Raw genomic sequence first — 21263 nt, 5'->3', positions numbered from 1 at the left:
CCCCAGTTTTTATTATTATTTACAACATCACAATTTATACATGTGTTGCTTAATAATATATTTAAAAGAACCATCCCATCTTAAGATGGAATTAAATGTCCGTTTTATGATTCGGTTTAAATCAAATAATGCAGTGGCTTGAAATCACGTTTAGTGTCAACCTCTATTTTTGGTCCGTCACTATCCGTGGAGATTTAATAGAGTGCTACAACAACACTGAATGGGGCTTTTTTTCTTCCACAAATCCCAGAGGAACACTTCAATGTGTTTTTTATGACCTTAGAGGTCAGTTACATGTTACATTACACAAAGGCTGCTGCGTGATAAGGGAGTAGCAGAGGGAACGCTCTCTATTGAAGCACCATGCTCAATTTGCAGCATACCTTTTCCTGGGTAGAGACCAGTATTTCCATCAGACCTGCTGAGCTAATTAAAATACAGCTTGTCATCTTCCCTGTTCTGCTCCTTGCCGTGTCTCCCTCTCCTTCTCTCCTCTGTGTCACAGAGAAAGATGTCAGCCTGCCTTGTTTAGTGTACTCTTGAATCCGTTGCCATGGTGGTCCCGCAACAAGGCTTTATAAAATACTGTAATGAGATGTAACATGTTTTTTCTTTAGCGTTTTACTGCAAGTAAAGTACGTTTTTTTCTGATCACATTTGTACAGATTTATTTAATGGAAAATTATTCCAGCCGCCCATTCCATAGTGTACACTCTTGAGAAACATTGTAAAAATGGCAAGGTACATCAATATATTAACCTTCCCATGTTCTTCTGATAGATCAATAGATCTGATAGATTTTCTAAATATTTATTAAATTAAAACATTTTTTATGAAGTATAATATTGTGTTGAATTAACATGTATTTTAAATTTCCAAAAAGTGTGGAATTCCTTATTCCAATATGTCTGTCGACATACACAAGCACATTTGTTTTTGTTGTTGAGATGCGTCCAGAAAAACATTTACTCAAAACCTTCCGTCAGAAACACTGAAACAGAGAACCGGTGTTAGCAATAATACTTTCCCGCTTGATCCTGGGATTATGCCCAGTTTTAGATGAATCGGTTTTATTGACGAGGGATTTTAGCTGGGAATAAATTCCACGGATTCAGTCATGCGCGTGTATCAAACAAGGAGGGAAGTGACGCATAGACCCGGCTCGAGAGGTGAAAAGCAAAGCAGCAAATATGGACCGCTTGTATAAGATTTATCTTAATGTTGACTAATTAAAGAAGCAACTTGATTTAGACTTTAATTAGCTGTGTGTTTTGTTCAGTATTTTTGCTGCGTTTTTAGTTTTTTTTTAAATAATCCCAAAATGATGTGGCTGATTTAACAAAACAAAATCTTAAAGGCATGCAAATACGTTCACATGAAAATGAACAAGAATAGAAATGGACTTACAATTGTTGCAATAGACATGTACATTGATATATTCTAGGGTTTGGAAGATTAAGGTATGAATGAGTCTTAAGTGTCTGAATAAAAAAAAACATAAGGTTACACCCATTTTGTGTTAAGGATGGGTTTGTAGTCCCGCGACTCTTAACCCCCGGGTTCACTTACCAGAGGCACTGATAAAAGACGTCCTCGTCAATTACCCGGGAGTCAGGGGGAGCGCTGATTGCCAGAGGCGTTAACTCGCTCTTCCTTTAAACGTCGTTCTCCTTTTAAGATAGAAAGTCCCCGAGGAGGGCTGGTGTTAATATAATAAATAATTTAGCAATTTAAACGGCGAAGAGCAGGCGAGATCTAACAGATAACAAAATCAGGCATAATGATTTTTCACACACTATGGTAACTGTCTCACTGCGGTTTTATTCAAGAAAAGAAAAAATGTTATGTTGTGTATTTGAATCCTGACAAAAGTCGGATCCAAACAGAGATGTAGGCCAACAGTTTACAAATAAATCCATAAACTTCGCTTTGAGTCAGAAAGAAAAATGTAAATAAAGAATTGCATGTTTAGACTACACAGTAGAATGTCAATATGACTGAATCTGGGTTTTTAATTTTTATTTTATCAAACACCCCGCAAAAAAAATTGTCAGGTTATTGTTTGAGTACAGGTAATTTAGGTTAAAAAAAAATGTTGGCGGAATTGACAAACAAATACAGAGATATAAGCTAAATATGTACAGCATGTTTCAAAAGAATATATCATGCAAAGAGTAGCAAACGGACCGACAGGAATGAAGGAAATACACAAATGGACTACCTGTGAACCTGCATGCCGTGCCACCGCCCAAAGTTACACCTCACACTGCTGGGCTGCAGAAACCAGAAAGCTGTAGACAGTTACCGTTGGATTGCTCTTGACGAAATGCAAGGTGACTTCTGAACAAAGGTAAATCCAGTGAACATGTCGGTGTCCAGTCATCGATATCTAGCAGTATTAAAATTGATATTTTCATGGTCATGTTTTTAGTTTAGTTTTTAGTTTTTACTATGAAGGTAACAAGTTGTTGTCTAAATCATACTGAACCTTTGACATGGGCCCACGACAACTGCTAAAGAGAGAGGCAACTGACGATTTATAAAATCCAGGGTTTGCCTCACTGTTTATAAATCTAAATCAATATTCAAATCTGTTTGAAGTGAGCGGGTGTGTCCGTACAAGCTGTGTGTAAGTGTGTGTGTGTACGTGTGTGAGTGTGTGTGTGTGTGTGTGAGTGTGCGCGCGCGCGTGTGAGTTTGTGTGTAGGTGTTCCTCAAAGCTTCTTAAGATGGTACATTTACCAAACCGTGACAAAACCCTCGGTATATTGTTTTTGTGATACAGGAAATTTCAAGTGACGTAGTTGGCTATGTTGTATCTTGAAGCCATTTGAAGTCAAGAAGTCTGAAATTAGAAAATTTTAAGAAAAAAAAAATACACTGTAATTTTTTAATCGTAAGCCAACAGTACTACTATTATGTAATACTCTCCAAAAAAAACATTATTATTAATAGTAAAATTATCAATGTTATTAATAATCGTTATAGCTGACAGGCCTATACATAGATACCACACTTCAGTATCTTAATGGGGAGACATAGCCTACTGTAATTTATATCAACAATAATCATTCAATACAGATTCAAACAGCCTACCTTTAAAAACCTAGCCGTCGTACTGTCTCTGTTTATCTCCGTTTCCCACTTGAAGCCAGTTGAATTGAAATTGTCAAGGTAACAGAGAGCTTAGTGAGAAAATCACAACGATGTGAAACACTCCAAAAATGGATCTTCGTGTCGATGCCTTAACGATAGAATGTATACAATTATTGGCATTAAAAAGTAAAAATCACCGAGCAATAGCTTATTTATACTTCTAGCCTATGTAAACAACTGGGCTGCGGTTATTGAGGCCCTTGTTGTCGATGCCTCAATCTTTCCCTCAAAAATATTCCAACTGAGTTTGGCTAGCCTATATCAACTTGATCGAGGCAGACTGGCTTGGTCTGTGGATGGGAGGACAGTTTTAAGGAAATAAGTCTCTCTAAATCCCCCCTTGCAACGCGATGGAATGTGAGGACCGTGTTTTAGTCTCCACATGGAATGCCAGCTTTTTGTCCTGTTAATTCATGTCACCAAACCCAGAATATCTTGGTATCTGGGGGACACATTTCGATTGATAATCATGTTGGATATTTAGAATCGTTCAACCTAACCTGCGGCTGGATGATGTGGTGTAGATGAGTGTTTATTAAGATATTCAGCTTGTAATTAGCTAAGTAAAGTTACCAGCAAATGTAGGTGGTGATTAAACATGTCCTGTATAACCCACCCCCCAAAAAATGCAAATGCAAAAAAAATAATTAGAGGCAAAATATTTATTGCAAAAATATTTCAGCCCTGCAATTCTTATCATTAATTTACTCTCAGTACTGAGATGAGAATGTTGTCTGTCGCCCGCTTGCTGCCATTGGCTGAGAAGCTTGCGTCAAAAAGTAGCTGGCGACATTTGTTTCTCAGCGAATCTCCCAGCAGAGTGAGAGACAGACCGCAGCTTCAGAGTCGTCCAGAAGCTCTCATTGGCCAGCAACCTCTTCAAATCTACTGAAGCAACTTCAGTCAGAACAGACTAACTGATCGAAGTCGTATGTAGACCTATTTACCCCCTAAACGTTATCGCACATTTAAATTGCTCGAGATTGCTGAAGATTCTAGCTTTCTCATGCTTTTCTTTTCCCGCCGCTTGTAAAAGACTATCACAGGAAGTCGCATGCACGCTGTGCTATTTCATCGCAAGAAAGGGACTGGAAAAAGAAATTAACGACAGACATCAATGTTCTGAAGTAAGTTGATTTGAAAAATCCTCGTATAATTATAAATATTATAATGATCATTGTCAACAGTGATAGTTGTTTAGTGTTGTTGTTCTTACTAATAGTAGTTAAGCCTATAGGCCGTATTGACAATATTGAAAACAAAACTGTCTAGAAGGGAAAAACATTTTGCTGCCGTTTTAGGGAAAATCCAGCGGTAGAAGACTTAATGTAATATCTTCCTGTAGGTGGTTAATTATCTAGACATCAAATAAACGTTTGCTTATCTTAAATAAATAAAAATTATTGACATGTTAATGGCTCGATAAAACTCATTGGATCATTGTGTTAGCTATGGATCATGTTACTGTAGGCTAGTCAATGTCTTTGGAAGGTTTGAATGGACTGCACCAAACTATTGATTGGTTGAGCAGTAGTGGATACATTAGTTTCTAAACTTTGTGTCAGATTGCATTTGGGCGGCATTAAAGATCCAAATGATTAATATTTAAAACATTCGTTTCTTAACATGTATTTCAACTTTATTCCACACTTCACCTGACGAGCCTCAAACCGCATTTGATTAAATATTGAGGTGAAAATGCATGGCAGAAGACAAAGGGCGATAATTGAGGAGGCGTGATAGTCGAGTGCTAAGGTAATCACCGATCCGCCAGATTACACTTCCTCATCGGTTACCGAAGAACGGTAAGGGAACGGGTGTGGGCTAGAGAACAAGCCGGGGGGAATATTGATCATTTCCTACCTTTGAAAAAAGCTCAGCTTCTAAAAAAAAGCAAGCAAATTTACGCTCGGCCCTTTGACTATTTTTTTGTATTCACGACAGGTTACTTTTTTTAAACTATCTTATTTTACCGTCTTAAGACAAATTAATTGTAATAAAAATGTTAATTGGTTCAAAGGCTTATTTTAATTTAGGATAGGCATAGCCACCCTAACTGTTTTTTTCATTACAATATTTTTGACTCTTTTTTTTTTAAAGAGGATTTCACGTGCTCTACAATCTCACATCAGTTTTTTCTTGAAATTGTTACGGTGTGAAATGTAGGAAAATAAACCGTTTATACACGCAGGTTGCTTTTCGCAAAATTGAACATTCAAACGTGGAACGTGGAGAGTGTAGCGTCCTGTAATTAGGGTGCGCGTGCCACCCGGATTATCTCGTTAATTCATCAACAAAACAGTTATCATAATTAATTTTGGACAGGACAATTATTATTGACCGGGTGTACAACTGGTAGGCTACTCGGGGTCTGCTTTAAGTGTGACAGATTGAGTGGTGAAAAAAAAACCGTTGGATATAAAAAAAAAAAATGCTTCTCCGTCTGATAATCAAGACAGTGGGGGGAATGATGAGGGTCACCACAATCTGAATTTAAACCATCCCAAAGAACGTTGTGGATTTGAAAAATGTAAGTATTATTTTACGTAAAGAAATATGTTAAAAGTTGCTATGTTCATAGACATGTGTAGTCTAGGGAGCTCATGATTCGATAGCCAACTTTGTGCCTAAAACATAAATTATGCATGTAGCAAATGTATCAAATCCTGGTTTTTATTTTTAAATATATATATTTTTATATGATCACTGATATGCTAAACTACCGACAAGGCCATACATAAGCCCTTACTGTGCACACAAATGATATATGCTAGGTTATGATTCACCTGCTTTAATGTTTCTTCCGCCCGAAGCTTCACAGGAACAAACTCAGGGGTGACCGGGTACAAGTTGACCACTTTGAGAGGACAGTCTGTTTGCCTGACTTTCATCTAATTATTTCGATTGCCTCGTGAATGTTGTCAATTACAGGTAGAATTTGATACGGATGAAACTAAAGAACACACTGTCCAGATTGTATTTACATTCTGGTTCCCCAGTCGTTAAAATAGTATTTTTCCTTGATAACTGATTTATATTTCATAGATTTACTGCAAATCCTTGAGCCACAGTGAAAAGCATTGAAAGGTGAAATGGCTGCTTTGCAGAAAGTGTATACATTAAGTGGACTGTGTTGTTAGGGACTTTTTGCCCATGGGGATTTCAAACCTCGGGTTTGTTATATCTGCCTTGTTTATTGTCTCGAAAGTGGCAGTCTTTGTCTCTGCAAATGGCCACCAATCAATTCTATAATATTTGAGACAATTATTGGTTCCAAAGTGTTCCTATCTGCGTCCAAAATGTGTGCGTGTTTAAACGCCTCTGTTTTGTACTTCGAGTTGACTTTTTGCAATTATGGGATGTTGCTATTTGTGCTTGTGCTTGGGGGTGGGGGTGCCACAGGGTTGCAGAGGGAGGAACGTTTGTTGAGATGAGCCACGCGCACTTCTTGAGGACAGCTGGGGGTCTGGGTCTGTTTTAAGCGCGCGGTGCGGTTGGAAAGGGTCTATTTGCAAGCCGTTGTCGAAGCATTGTGTTTATCAGAAGCCATTTGGAGCTCGAGTTGCTCATTTTCACATATTTTGTTGTTTGAAACAGGTATTGATCAACACGACCGAGGCACCTGCGTGACGAATACAAGGAAAACACCAGGGATATTTACTGGCCATCGTCCATTTTCAAAATTTTCGCCAACTTTACCCCCCAGTCCAACATTAGCATGATGTCGTATCTCAAGCAACCACCTTACACAGTCAACGGACTGAGCTTAACTACCTCCGGAATGGACCTTCTTCATCCATCCGTAGGATACCCAGGTGGGTTTCATACACTTTTCTATTTATATTTTCAGAAAGAGAACCATTAATGCAAAAAACCTGACTACATTGAGATGCAAAAATGTAGAGAAAACGTAGGCTATTTTATAATCCCAGGTTGTGTGCTTAATTACGGAAGTAAATGTTAGGATACCTCTAATCCGAAACTGGTTGATTGTTATCAATGTATTTATTTAGACGCTTAAACTTTGTATTTCTTCTCATTCAATGTTTGTAAAACATTTAAAATGTTTGTAAAACATTTGGTCTATTCTATAGCCATCAAAGAAGCAAGAGAATGAATTTGTTGTGTCATAAGGGTAAATTAACATAGGTATTGAACGTTTGTAGCCGGCATTTAATTATGAAAAGAGTACATTTGTTATTTATTAATACCTTTTTAATGTCCTGCAGCAACACCGCGCAAGCAAAGACGGGAAAGAACAACCTTTACGCGCGCTCAACTTGACGTTTTGGAGGCGCTCTTTGGCAAAACTCGCTATCCTGATATATTTATGCGGGAGGAGGTAGCGCTGAAAATCAACCTGCCAGAATCACGTGTGCAGGTGAGTGTGCTCCGAGAGAACGGCAAATCAGTACTTAATCATGAGCTAATCATTATTAATTTGAAATCAGACTTAAGACTTTCATATTTTCAAGTCTAGATTTTATATACAGAAGAACTAAATATATAAACTAATGTCTCAAACCATTTAATTAAATTCTGAGGGCATTATGTTTTTGAGAGACAGTAGGAAAATAAGAGAAACATATTAGACAAAGTGTTAAATGTGCCATTATTACCGTCCCAGGTTTGGTTTAAAAACCGAAGGGCGAAGTGTCGCCAGCAACAGCAGCAGCAGCAGAATGGAGGTCAGAACAAGGTTCGACCGGCCAAGAAGAAAACTTCCCCAGCCAGAGAAGCAAGCTCAGAGAGCGGTGCCAGTGGCCAGTTCACTCCCCCCTCCAGCACGACGACAGTGCCGGCCATTTCAACCAGCACCGCCCCTGTGTCCATCTGGAGTCCTGCCTCCATCTCACCCCTGTCTGATCCTCTCTCTACCTCCTCCTCTTGCATGCAGAGGTCCTATCCAATGACCTACACACAGGCTTCGGGATACAGCCAAGGCTACGCTGGATCGACGTCGTACTTTGGTGGGATGGACTGCGGGTCTTACCTGACACCCATGCACCACCAGTTGTCAGGCCCGGGTTCAACTCTTAGTCCTATGGGCACAAACGCCGTGACCGGCCACCTGAACCAATCCCCGGCGCCCCTCTCCACTCAGGGCTACGGAGCTTCGGGACTCGGGTTCAACTCCACGGCGGAGTGCTTGGATTATAAAGACCAAGCTGCATCGTGGAAGCTGAACTTCAATGCCGATTGCTTGGATTATAAGGATCAAACTTCATCGTGGAAATTCCAAGTCCTGTGAAAAGAGACGAATATTGGCCTGTCTGTTACACTGACAGTAAATCAAACACATACCCTTGCCATTCCTCCACCAGAAGAGTAAAAGACTGAATATTGATGTCATCAGAAAGGGACTGGAATGGTATCAGTGTCTGAGAGGGTTGGCATTGTGTGTTTGGCCCTAAAATATAATAATTTATTCTAGCACTGGAAAAGAGATTTTCTTTTCATTCATCTGACAGGTTGTAGCCCCCTCATCTGTATGTCTGTGCGTGCCTCTGTGCTTAAACACCTGTTGGGTAATGTAACGAAAACTCAAAGTGGACTCTAACAACATAACAACGACACCAGAGCCACAGATGAAATCCTCAAGAACAAAACGACAAGTGAGGCCAATCTTTTTGGTTAAGAGCGTGAGATGGACAGGCCTCCTTAAAGCTTCTTACATCATGCCGACCTTTTGGCAGAGGAACACGTTGTTCAGGAGGGTGCGTGGACTGCGCGCCTCGCCAGGCGACACGGATGCACTACTTTATTTAAGAAAAAGTGTTTATAAGGAATCAATATGTAGTTTCTAAGAGACAATCAGTGTGTGTCTTATATAAATGGTACATATGTGTTTTTTTTATCTGTGATAGCCTTCGAAACTGTGATCTGTTGTATTGTATGCAATTTGTGAGTTCCCTCGCATCAGCGAAGACACTCTGCTGTGATTTTAATAGATTTTTAACTTTTTGAACAACATAAAATGCTAATGGTTAATTAATTATAAGCAAGAGACAAAATGCTGTCCAAACTCACAGTAGAATATCAAAGGAGCTCTGGAAACCTCAATGGTTGAGAGCTACTATAGACTTGCCCTCTTCATATAGCCCTCTCTCTCACGCTGATTATGGATATTACATGGTTCCAAAGATGGTGTGACCCCTCACCGTTAAAAAGACATGAATAAAGGTCCTGTCATCTGACCCTCTCATTTATCAAGTTCCTAAATATCTATTCAATAAGACGTTTGTGTGTGTTTGTGTTTGGGAAAGATGTGAGAGGAAAAGACAGAGTGAGAGACATTTGGGCGACAGCAAGAGAGTTTGGGAAGAGAGAGCAAGCGTATACAGTTAAGCCTGCAGGCAAACAGCTTTTTTCAAAAGATAGACCTCGAAGAAGCTTAATCTATATGGTACCCTTTGGGTGTTTTTAGCAAATATCTATCGAAAAGAAGGTGCATTTAAGGAAAATATTAATCTGATATTCCAATTGCTACACATACCTCAATATAAATAATACCCATTCCCTAAAATTATTCCTGAAATAGTCAACAAAAAGACAGTCGCAATTTACAGGGAGCTTGTGCTTTGTACGCCAAGTAAGAAGTGTGTCAATTAGGCCTGTAATTGCCATCTTTAGCAATCACACCAACTCTGCTCAGGGCAGTTATGCTCATACTGTGTTATTCCAGCAACCCCCACAAACAGGTCTGGCACAAACCATACAATGCACTCTCAGTATTGCAGTTTAAGATTGGGATATTACTAATTACGATTTTAAACGTAGGCCTATACGTGCTACTGTTACTTATCCAGTGGTGTAGGCCAGTGTTCTTTTTAGCTTTTAAAGGAGTTTCCGGTCCCTGGTTTCAGCGACAGGAATGTGCGTCTTGGGAAAGTAGTGTTAATCCATGCCTCAAAGAGAGGCTTATCCCAATATTTTACTGGCGGGGTTTCTTTGGGGCGCTGGGCAGCCGTGGTCTAATTCAAACACCACAGCATGCAAGGCTGCATTCCATGTCCTGCCCATTTCGTTTCAAACAACCTCTTTGCAAACGGTGTTAATTTTATTTTACTGTAGTAATTAAAATAAAACATGACTGGCCTACAACACTGAATTAAGCAAACCGTCGAAATGGTGATTGTAGCGCTTGAACGCCCAAAACTTGACACAACTATAGGCTATCTATCGTAAATAATGTAAAAATGTAACAAGCAACGTTTACAACAAATTGTACAACATTTCTAGTGGCATTAATATAGCCTACTGGATTCAATCCGATTTGTATAAAGCTGCTCTGTTTATGAGACCTAACTCTGGGGCCCAGTGGGGGAATTTACACAAAACCTTGAGCAAAGAAAGACGGCAGAAAAAAAAGGTTTGCCGTTGCGGCTCAGAGTTACGCTATTTGTAAAAAATAAATAAAAAAAATCGCAGTTTGGAAATGTCGCTGTAAATTGATTTCAAGGCAATATACAGCCAGGCAAATCAATCAAGAGTAGAGTTGAGAAACCTCTTATTGTTAGAAGTTTAACATTTAATTAGCATAGGCCTACTTGGCATTGTAAATTGTTTAACATCTGTACCAGGCTTAAATTAAGCACACTAATTAAAACCTGCTAAAATAAAATCTGCTAAAATAGACTATTGGACATTAGCCTACCAATTTGACTCCTTTAGGTGTGTGTGGTTCTAATTTCTACACACTTTAAGTTTTAGAATGAATGCGGCTAACATGCTACCCTCAACTTTCGGGCCAAAATGAGCCAACTCGGTTAAATTTAAAAAGTAAAATTATAGCGAACAATGGAACTAAAGTTGGCTGAAAAATTAACATTTAAACAATAGACGCTATTATATCTGCAACGTAGCCTACATATTCATGAGTTGGCGGCTTTTCATGCAGTGTCAACAACAATTGGCCTCATGCTCTCCGGACTGTTGCAGCAATAGGCAAGTCTAGGCTATTCTTTCTGAAGAGAATAGTTTGTAAACGAAAATATTTTGTAGGACATCAAATATGGATTTTGCCACTGCGTGTGATAAACCAATTACAGCAATAACGAAAGGAGGCTATGTTTGGCAATTTTGCAACTGCCTCCTCAATGATGTCATTTAGAACGATGCATTCCTTCATACCAATGCTTATCTGCTTATCTTCACGGTGTTCGCTGCTAGCTCTGAGAGGTGGAGGAGACGTTATTCCTTCTCAGCACCACTACCATGATCCCTAAACAATTCTGACAATCAGCTCTGATTTATATGTGCAGTGACATCGTGAAGGAACACAAATGGTTCATTACGCCGGTATAACTTGGGAGTTTGGTGTTGTTTTAAGAGTGCTGAAGTCATTTTGAATACGCCAGGGGCCTCCACTTTGAATACTCAAATCCTACAGTCGATGGCTGTTAATCAGAACAAGTGGCTCTATGGGAACATATGGGACGAGCAGACGCTGCAATAATCCCTCCTTTCTGTTTTCACTGTTAAACAATAGGCCGCTATGCACTTGTCTTGCCGTAGCCTACTCTGTCCGGTCTAAAACACGGCCAAAGATACTACCGATGCAATCAGTGGCGCGTTTCTGAGACAGTTGGCTGAACGATGTTTAAAGATCCGTGTTCATACATCGATGACTGAATCGTCACTATTAATCCCTGAGTTGTCTGTTATTGAGCTAAAACGCTAAGCAGAATACCTATTAGACTACAAAGTGAATCAAAGCTATAAACACTCTGAACACGAGTTGTAGGCAACAATGGCCTATTCTAGTGCTGCAAATGGTACTTGAACACACAATGTTTGAAATATTTTTCATGCACGGTAAACTGTTACTGAATAAACACATAATTTGCAAAGAATGGGGTTCACTGCTGTCTAAATAAAAATAGAAAAAACAGCAAAATTCTATGAAATGTCATGATATTCTAAACCTGTCAATGAATCTCGATATTCATATAAACCGTGTTGATATAAATCATGGTTTAAGTGAGCATGATGTCTAAATTATGCTCATGTTCTTAAAATATATAAAGAAGAAGAAGAATAAGTCATTGTATTATTAGATAGAAGTAGTAATAATACAAATGAAAAAAGTGTTAGAAAGTTAATCCAACTCTACCCCCCCTTTCAAATGTATTTGAGTTTGTGACATCATCAATAAATTTGATAATCTTGTCAAAGATTACATTAAAATAGTTTTGTATACATAATAAGAGATTTAGATGTTTTAAAAATGAAGTGTAAAGGGATTGAAATAAGCGCAGTAAAAAGCATGTGATTTTAATTTCACCGACTGCAGACAAATCCGTGGATTTAGCCTACAGAGATCCGACACTGATAATACAGTACTGGTCTGAGGCCTGATCAAGTGAAAGGCCACACATGGACCTAACATTCTGATCGCATAGGGTGTATCATATAACCTACTCCTCAAGTTCAAGTGTGGAGGAGAATCCTCTAGGAGACATTGATGCATGAACAACCGAGTGTATCCCAAATCCCTTTGGCTACAACTGAATATTTTCATTAAGACAACAGCATCTGCATCACATGCTACAACAGTCATGTTGTCGTTTACGATGCTTTAAAATGGTCATCTAAAGTTAATTTCAGGATTTAAGGGACACAAACCATTAGCGGTCCCTTCGGTCTTGCGACCAGTTGGGCCTTCGGAAGGTCATGAAAAAATATAGAGCACGAGGTTTCCATGGGAGATGTCGATCCATTAAAACAGAAAACATTTTGTTATCCAAACTCAAAAGCCATAAGAAGATTAAAGGATATCGGCATATGTTATAAAACCACGTGTTATTAGGCTTCTGCATCTAGGAGTGAAGTTAATACAGTTAGTTAATGCCTAGTTACCACTTAACAAGCCGTCCGTTTACGGCAGCACTTAAAAACTGGTAGATTACGAAAGGGCGTTCCACGAATGGGAATTATTTATAAACACTCCTTTGACCCATGGTCCATTAATACAAATCTCCTTAAAACAGAGAGAGAGAGAGAGAGAGAGAGAGAGAGAGAGAGAGAGAGAGAGAGAGAGAGAGAGGCGATACATTTATGGTGGATTACATGTCTAATGGCGGTGTCCCACGCAACATGCTTTGTGGACTGTATAACCTATGCAATATGAAAATCGCCTGGTCAACCAATGTCTTTATCATGCGAGTGATTCTAATGGACACCATCAGTTCCTCCACTGCCCAGCTTTGTGTGAATCAGAACGGCCTAAAAAAAACTCCGTATAGTTCCATGACTAAAATGATGAAATAAATGTAATTTAGGTCGAAGGGATTTTCAGAGTTCAGAAATTAGCAGAAGTTCATGGTCTGGCATAATCATAACCGTTTCTCTGGTGCCAAGACTAAAGGTCACAGACAAAACGTCTGCTTTGTTAACCAATCATACACTGCGGGATTTCTTTATGCGTTATGTGACCTGATCTATAGGCTATTTATTAAAACATATTCGATAAAGTAAACTACTGACAAAATACGAGACAGAAAGAGAAAGCCAAGTTCCTCAGTTGTGTGGCAAACCTTTCTAAAGTATTTACACGGCACCATGTTCTAGTGAGAATCGACTTCCTCCACTGCACGAGCCCTGTGAGACGCCTCATTATGACAATTAGGCAGGTGCACGCGATGAGGCCTCACTGATCACTTACACCTTTCTAACGAACTCTCTCTCTCTCTTAATCTCCCACAAACAAGGATCTCTTGTGAGGCTGTAGCCAGTACTAGGAACCAGAAATTAATTAGCTGAAACCAACAGCTTATAGCTTAAAGACCCCCCTGGATGGACACTACAGACAGAAGACAGGCTTGAGTACGAGAAAGGCTACATATTAGCGATAAAGCGAATTGTACCAGAGTTAGAAACTACCATTTTAACTTATTTCAATATTTTATTGAGCGTTATACATCAATGGACTGTTTCGGGTTGTCGCCGTTGTCTAAGCCGTTTTAAACTCCTGGCGCACAACTGCAGCCTCTGTCCAACGTGCTTTGAATATCTGCATAAAAGCAAGGGAATATATATCTTTCAGAAGTTTTCCTCACCAAACTTTCAGAAATACAGTTACGTTTCTCTTGTCCAATGTGATTCTAATTCAAGCCTTTTACACCATTTTCTCAAGATGAAGATCGAAAATAATCATTATGTCTGTCTTGGATCGGTTTTTGCATAGCTGTAGGAACTACCGACATGACCTCTAAGCTCATTTTGAATGGTTTAATCCGTCTCTCGTGCTGCCCTTCAAGTCTTCAAAGGCACAAACTGCATCTAATTGTTTGGTGAAAAGGTGACGACGCGACAGTATACGCCCTCATCATCTCGATCGCAGGAAAGGGGATCGCTCTTCCGAGTTAGCGTGGCGCTCAGTGAGAGTACGGTATCACAGGAACGGAAACTGAACCAAGGTCGGTTCTTGGAAAACAACAATAGTTGAAAGGTTGGCAGACATGGGCCCAAACGGTGCTGATGAGAGGGAGCTGCTGACCAATCAGAGAGATCCCACCTCCACTCATCTCCCCATCTCTCCCTACGCATCCTGTCCACACCTCCAGGAGACCTTGACTCATTTCATTTGGGGCGTTTTAATTATTTTACAGTGCCAGGTCGGTGAGGTACAGCCCTGTCAGCTGTCCCAGCCGTGTCAGCTGTCACACAGACCCACCGTGCTGAGCTAAGACAGGATTAGACAGAGAGCAGAGAGCCCTGTCTGCAGCCTCCTCTCCCAATCATCTTTCTGTTCCAGCCTCGCCCTCCCCGGCCATCCAGCGCTGCACAGCCAGTCACTGCCACGACAGGCACCCCCCCTGCCAGGCCCTACCTGCTGCCCGCAACCAGGCCACAACCACACACAACCTCACGGGCAAAGGCATACATATCCATGTGAGCATTTTGTGACTCGTACTGAAATGAACGTGATATGAGATTGAAATGTAAGTCAGCCATCATACTGGCTTTCCGAGAATTAGACTAAACTGACAATCAAATAGAGCTGAGAGACGTTCCATTTTTTCCGACTTAATACGTCAAATATGCTCCTCGTCAGCTAGACAAACTCGTCTGATTTGCCTTTTGTTTTCTCAGTTGGTTCTCTGTTCCAGTGACCCACGTCACAAGATCCTTTTCTGGAAATGTGAGTGTTTAGGAAGAGAAATGCAGCTGTCAACAGACGTAACATGAGCGAGCCAGGAGCCAACCTGGCAGCCCAGCCAGAAGCTGCCCTCAGCCCACACCAAACATTTAATATGGCTCAGCGGTACTCTGAGTGAAATCTGACAGGGATTGTCAATTCATACTTATATGGCTAATTTGTCAGTGTTCCAATCTTCTCAATCCTCCCCTGATCAAATCTTACCTCTTCTAATCCCCCCAGCCCCCAGCCCCCCAGCCCCCCAGCCCCCATCCACCTGCTCGCCTGGGAGTGGCCAGCCCGCGCCCTCCTCTCCTCAGAGCATATGGGGTGGTTGCTGAGGGAGGGAGTCGTTGAGGACAGGGACAGATGCAGCCCCTCCCCTCCCCTCCCCTCCCCTCGACCCTCCCTCCTACCCCAGGCACCCTCCAACAACCCCCTCTCCCACCCACCTGTTTGGGCCGCAGACGTGGTCCGGGCTGGCCCTGCGTGTGCCACGCCACTGGCTTGGTCGCTGGTTATGATCTCACAGCAGACAAAGGGGTATTTAGGGAGGCTGGGGGCAGGCGTGCTGCCCGGGGGGGGAAACAATGAGGCTGGCAGGCCTAACACACCGCAGGGCCCTGAGTCACATGCCCGCGCTGTGCTTTCGAATCAGGGGGGCGTCTGGTGTGTGTGGGGGTCAGAGAGTGTGTCTGTGTGGAAGGGGGAGGGGGGGCAGGGTGTGTGTGTGTATGAGTGGTGGGGGGGGTAAAGGTGTGTGTCTGTGTGGAAGGGGGAGGGGGGGGCAGGGTGTATGTGTGTATGAGCGGTGGGGGGGGTAAAGGTGTGTGTCTGTGTGTTCCAGCCATGTTGAACTGTATCATCACCACAGCACCTCATCGCAACTCAGCTTCAGGAGAAACTCAAATACAGTGAAGATTGTTTTTTTCGTTGACGGTTTGCTGAATACCAGTGAGAAAATTATTACAAAACAACAATTAATAACTTGTTAAGTTGGGCAGAAGTAGCATGAGGTAGCTAGCAATCCCACGCTACCTCAACGGTCTCAACTGACCTTACAAACCAACACATGTGCAGAGAACATGTTGTTCTATATAATACAGATATTCACTCAGTCCTCCAGCACCCCCTAGTTGAACCTGCTTACGATGTAGAATTGGGGTCTGCATTAGAATTAATGATATTTAACTTGGGTCTGTAGATCTGGGATGTATAGAACTGGGTGTAAAGATCTGCTGTCTATAAATTTGGGGTGTATAGATAGGGTGTATATATTTGGGGTGTATAGATCTGGGGTGTATAGATAGGGGTATATATATATTTGGGGTTTATAGATCTGGGGTGTATAGATAGGGGTGTATCTTGGATCTGCATGAGAATGAATATGGCTCTGTGAGACCTGGTTCCTGGTTCCTTCAGGTTGTCACTTGTTACCGACTTCACTGTTAGGGTCATCAGCCTCTGTCTGTTTTCCAGAGATTTCTCTCAGTCCACTCAAGGACACTTGAATGGAAACACTGAATAAAACAAAACAAATCTGCTTGAACGTGCGTGACTGTTTCTCCCGGGCTCATCTTGGGTGGTTGGTTGATGTTCTCTCCATGGGGAGAGCTGTGTTCCTGAGGTCACCAGCATGTGAGAGGTTGGAGGGGTCAAATCCCCCTGGGCTGTGAGGTTCCTACCCACCAGGTCTGTAGGGAATGTCCAACAAACCAACCAGCTCATTCAAGTATTTTCTGTGAATAACCAGATTTATTGAAAGAAAATAACTATATGATTACTATATGATATAAAATAACTATTTTCTTAATAATAAATAAACATGTAGCTTTCTTTTCTAGTGTGTTTCATGACTTTTTTATTTGAGATGAATAAATATTTATGGTACATGGGTGGTATGGAGTTGTATTGTTTGATTGAATGAAAATGTACAGAGTCTGTCTCTGTGTGTGTGTGTGTGTGTGTGTGTGTATGTGAGTGTGTATGTGTGTGTGTGTTGAGGACCCTGTCTAGACCATGTCGATGGTCGGGGTGTTTGTATGTCAGGTTGTTGTGTGTGTTGTCGGGACAACAGCAGGTCGTTCCTGGCGCTGCCGTCACGCCTTGTGTCACCCTGACCCACTAGCTGCCTCTTGTTTGGCAGCAGTTGTTTGGCCTACTTTCATAAAGAAAACACTCGCTTGTTTTTGTTGTTGTTTTTTTTAAAATTTCCATGAAAATGGAAGAAACAATCACCAAGTGTAGGACAGCAGAAGCGTGGGGCGGAGGAGGGGGAGGGATGAGGAGGAGGAGGGGGAGGGATGAGGAGGAGGGAATATGAGGGGGAGGAGGAGGGGGGGGAGGAGGGAGGGGGGGGAAGGAGGAGGGGGAGGAGGAGGGGGGAGGAGGAAGAGGAGGGGGGATGAGGAGGAGGAGGAGGGGGGAGAGGAGGAGGGGGGTAGGAGGTTGCTCCCACTGTAACAACAACAGGAACACAGAAATAGCAGAAACGGCACTTTCAAACAGACCGAACATCGCTGGGTGAGTTACATCACCATGACCGCAGGCTACGCTGATTAAATGTACCTGCTAGTCATCTGTTGAGAAAGTGGACAAAGAATGAAAAAGTGATGAGACACAGTAAATAATATACCTACATAGTTCTGTGATACCTCTGGAATACCAACTAATTTTAACTGTCAGTGCGACTAGACAACACAGTAACAGTCTCCACCATGACCTTCTGGCCACCAACAGAACTATGCCTCAGGAGCAGAAGGTCCCCAAACTGTATCAGCTGTTGCCCCCCACTACCCCAACCTGCCCCCACACCAACTCCCACTACCCCAACCTGCCTCCTCCCAGCCTGCCCCCCCCAGCCTCTCACCCTGCCTGGCTGGACAGTGAGGATGCTACAGTTTACTAATGAGTGTAACCCACAGCCCTGAGAGTCCTTAATTAGTGGCACACTGACACATCCCAGCCTAGCAGAGGGAGGGGTTCACTGGGGAGCAGGGAGGGAGGGAGGGAGGGGGGTTCTAAGAAAAGGAGATGAGGATGTAAACACATGGAGCCTACTGTTCAGTTTTGTTTTTTTGAAGCGACTAAATCAAATCCACCTTACATCAATATATAAAAACAGTTTCACAATGATCATAAAATTAACACAAATTTACTCCATTTATTTCACTGTTTTTATTCACAGTTTTCCCACAAAGGAAGCATGACACAACACAAATAGATTTGTTTCAAAACGGAGTGTTTGAGTAAGAGACTCCCAAGGTCAGGGGAGGGTGTCGGCCAAGTCTGACTGAATGAAATGCTTTTAAAAGTGTCAACAAGCGAGAACATCATGTCTGACCATGTTCACCAGTCCCAGAGGAGGCCTCAGGTCCCCAGAGCCACACGTGTGTGGAGAATATTAACTGAAGATCGCTGGTGACCTCTGGGTCAGGAGGGGTTGGGTGGGAGGACGGCTGGGGGGTACTGGGATGTAGAGGACATTCCTGGGGCATTTCCTCCAGAATTTGACTGGAAATGCCCCCCTGGCAGCTGCACAAGGGACAGTCACACTTCCAGCACACAGCCACACCAGCGTCCTGGTGGGTTTGTAAGGGGGGAGGGAGGGAGGGGGTCCAGATGGGTTAATGGGAAGCTTAGAATCAGGATTACAATGCAACAGTGCCGGCTTGGATTGAGTAGCGATTACCCCAAGCTCACACTGTCTAGCCCCCCTCCCCCCCCCTCCCTCCTGGGCTGGGGAGGGATGAGGGAGGGGGGGGAGGAGAGGGACGGGGGGAGGGAGGGGGCACCAAGGCACATGCTGGCCCACCACCTCTCATCCCCACCCAGATAAACCATAACAACGCCTCCTATTATCTCTTCATCCTCTCCTCTCTTTCTCTCTCCTCATCTCACCTCCGTCTCATCCCTCCATCTGGGCCACTCAGGCCACGGGGACTAATCTGTTTGTGAAACGTGTGTCCTGCCTCTGCTCCCCCCCCACCCCCCGACCCCACCCCCCGTCCCATGGCACCTGGCCGTCATAGGCCGAGGCCCAGCCAGGGAGATTGAAATGTTAAGGGCAGGGACGACAGCTTCACTAATTAAATTCCCCAGGTTAATCCCTGTCGATCCCCTCTGCTCACTCTCCAGCCCTGCAAGGAGGGGGGGGGGTGGGGGGGGTGGACGACAAACAATAAACATTCGACACTAACAATGGCTGAGGAAGAAAGAAAGAAAAACAAAAGGGAGAAATTGTTTTAATAAAAATTGGATGGATGGGGGGGGGGGGGGGGGTGTCATGGAAACAATTGAATCTGTGTGGGTAGCGTGTGGGATTTGTGAAAAGCATCTTCACAAACAAGAGTTTACATAGAATATGGGGAACTGACAATTGAGTCACACCTGCCACTGTTGACGAGCGAATCGACCAGCCTATTAACACAACAACACATTACGACCCACAATTACCAGTCTGCTTCTGATTGGCCAGCTGAAACTCACTCTTACATCCTGACAATACAGGAAGACTCCGCAAAGGCTCCGATGAAGGCTGACCATGCCCGAAAAGTTCACACACTTTGTTTGACGCTCCAAAAAACTGTGAAACCAAGGCTCCGTCCACATTCTACAGAACCATTTTTTCCTTAACAGTCGGTGAATGCTGACACCCATCTTTATATATTTTGGACAAACTCTTTAGACAAACTCTTGTTTGTCTGCTAAATGCATAAATGTAATATTTGTTTTCAAAGAAGCACTCTACAATACCAGAAGTCAAATTTTGAAATAGTAGCTACATAAATAAAGTAAATTGCCACATCGGTTAATTTTTTTTTTACAACGAAAAACAGTAAAGCCCTTAGCGTTCCTAAGCGTCTTGCTGTAAGTGATCCTCTCTGCCGACCTGCGTCGTGTGTTTTTGTCCTCTCACCTCAGGCCAAGTCTGTCTTCTGGCTCCCCACTCAGTACTTGTCATCCTCCCAGCATGCATCAGTCACACACGGCCTCCCACCTGACCCCAGACCGCCATGATGAACAGCGGCTGACACGCTGGCTGTGGCACAGTGTTCCTGGGACCTGTTAGATCTTCTGTCTCTGTCAATACTGCAGACCAGTTATCAGACCCCATTCAAGGAGGCAGACGGGGAACTTAGACCCATTTCTCTACGATGGATCAGTGTGACTACAGAATATGACCAAACTGGTTGGTGTTGGTTGTGAACTGGGATTTTGACAGTGGTTTTGGACGTTTGGGGAGTGCAGGGTGTGTTTGGATGGTGGAGGAGAAGGAAAAATGATAGTGGTTTGGAATGTGAGAAGTGTGTGTGTGAAGGAGTGTGTGTGTGGTGAGGAATGTGTTTGGCAGCGTGTAGACGTGCTGCGTCAGAAGCGCCCTGCGCCTGCGCTCTGGCTTCGCTCAGAGGTGTAATGCCTGATTAGGGGATTACAGGAAAGTGCTTCTTTGCAGTTCTGTGAGAAACAATTATTAACATGTTGGTGTCTCTAATCCAGGATAAACACAGCTTTTCAAGAACAACAGCCAGTCTCTTTCTTCCTTGTTTTTAAACAATCCGCTTTTAAACCCCGTAGTCACTCGAACTCCAAAGCCAAACTAATACCAGCGGAGGAGAGACAAGACAACTGAGTGCTGCGCTGTCATCACTGAGGTGATGTCGGAGAGCAGTGTATGGCCAGCCAGGAGGGACACACATTAAGGGGGAAATCCACATTTAGCTCTGGGAGACATTGTGCTGAGTTGAGCTCGTTGCAAAGGGCTTTAGACCGAACATATTTACAGCCTGTAATCTTGCACTTGTTTGTACACTTGTCTCATGTAATCTGCTTTCTAGTAACGCAGAGATTTCCAAAGTAGTGCTGGCGATTCTGAGGATAACGCGTCCAGGTGGGTGAATACCAGCTTCACTTTTGTTCGGATAGAATTATCTGCTTTGCAAAAACATATGTTGTGCTTAAATAG

The 21263-nt window shown here is 42.6% G+C and overlaps 1 protein-coding gene across 1 annotated transcript; it reads left to right on the top strand.

Annotated features, from left to right (window-relative positions):
* The first annotated feature begins 4039 nt into the window (after positions 1–4039).
* Positions 4040–9340, top strand: otx2b (orthodenticle homeobox 2b). Its single transcript, XM_084683304.1, has 4 exons — positions 4040–4283; positions 6754–6971; positions 7386–7537; positions 7784–9340. Exons 2-4 carry the CDS (start codon positions 6875–6877, stop codon positions 8405–8407), a joined length of 873 nt encoding a protein of 290 aa, XP_084539430.1. The 5' UTR covers positions 4040–4283; positions 6754–6874; the 3' UTR covers positions 8408–9340.
* The last annotated feature ends 11923 nt before the right edge of the window (positions 9341–21263 follow it).

This window comes from Hypomesus nipponensis, chromosome 3 (assembly GCF_054491055.1).
Source record: "Hypomesus nipponensis isolate SF chromosome 3, ASM5449105v1, whole genome shotgun sequence".
Classification (NCBI taxonomy): domain Eukaryota; kingdom Metazoa; phylum Chordata; class Actinopteri; order Osmeriformes; family Osmeridae; genus Hypomesus; species Hypomesus nipponensis.
This window is presented reverse-complemented; position numbering and strand designations above follow the sequence as displayed.

Coding starts and splice junctions, on each gene's coding strand:
- otx2b (XM_084683304.1), top strand. CDS start 6,875: ATGATGTCGTATCTCAAGCAACCACCTTACACAGTCAACGGACTGAGC. Junction 6,972..7,385: donor TCCATCCGTAGGATACCCAG/GTGGGTTTCATA, acceptor AATGTCCTGCAG/CAACACCGCGCAAGCAAAGA. Junction 7,538..7,783: donor TGCCAGAATCACGTGTGCAG/GTGAGTGTGCTC, acceptor TTACCGTCCCAG/GTTTGGTTTAAAAACCGAAG.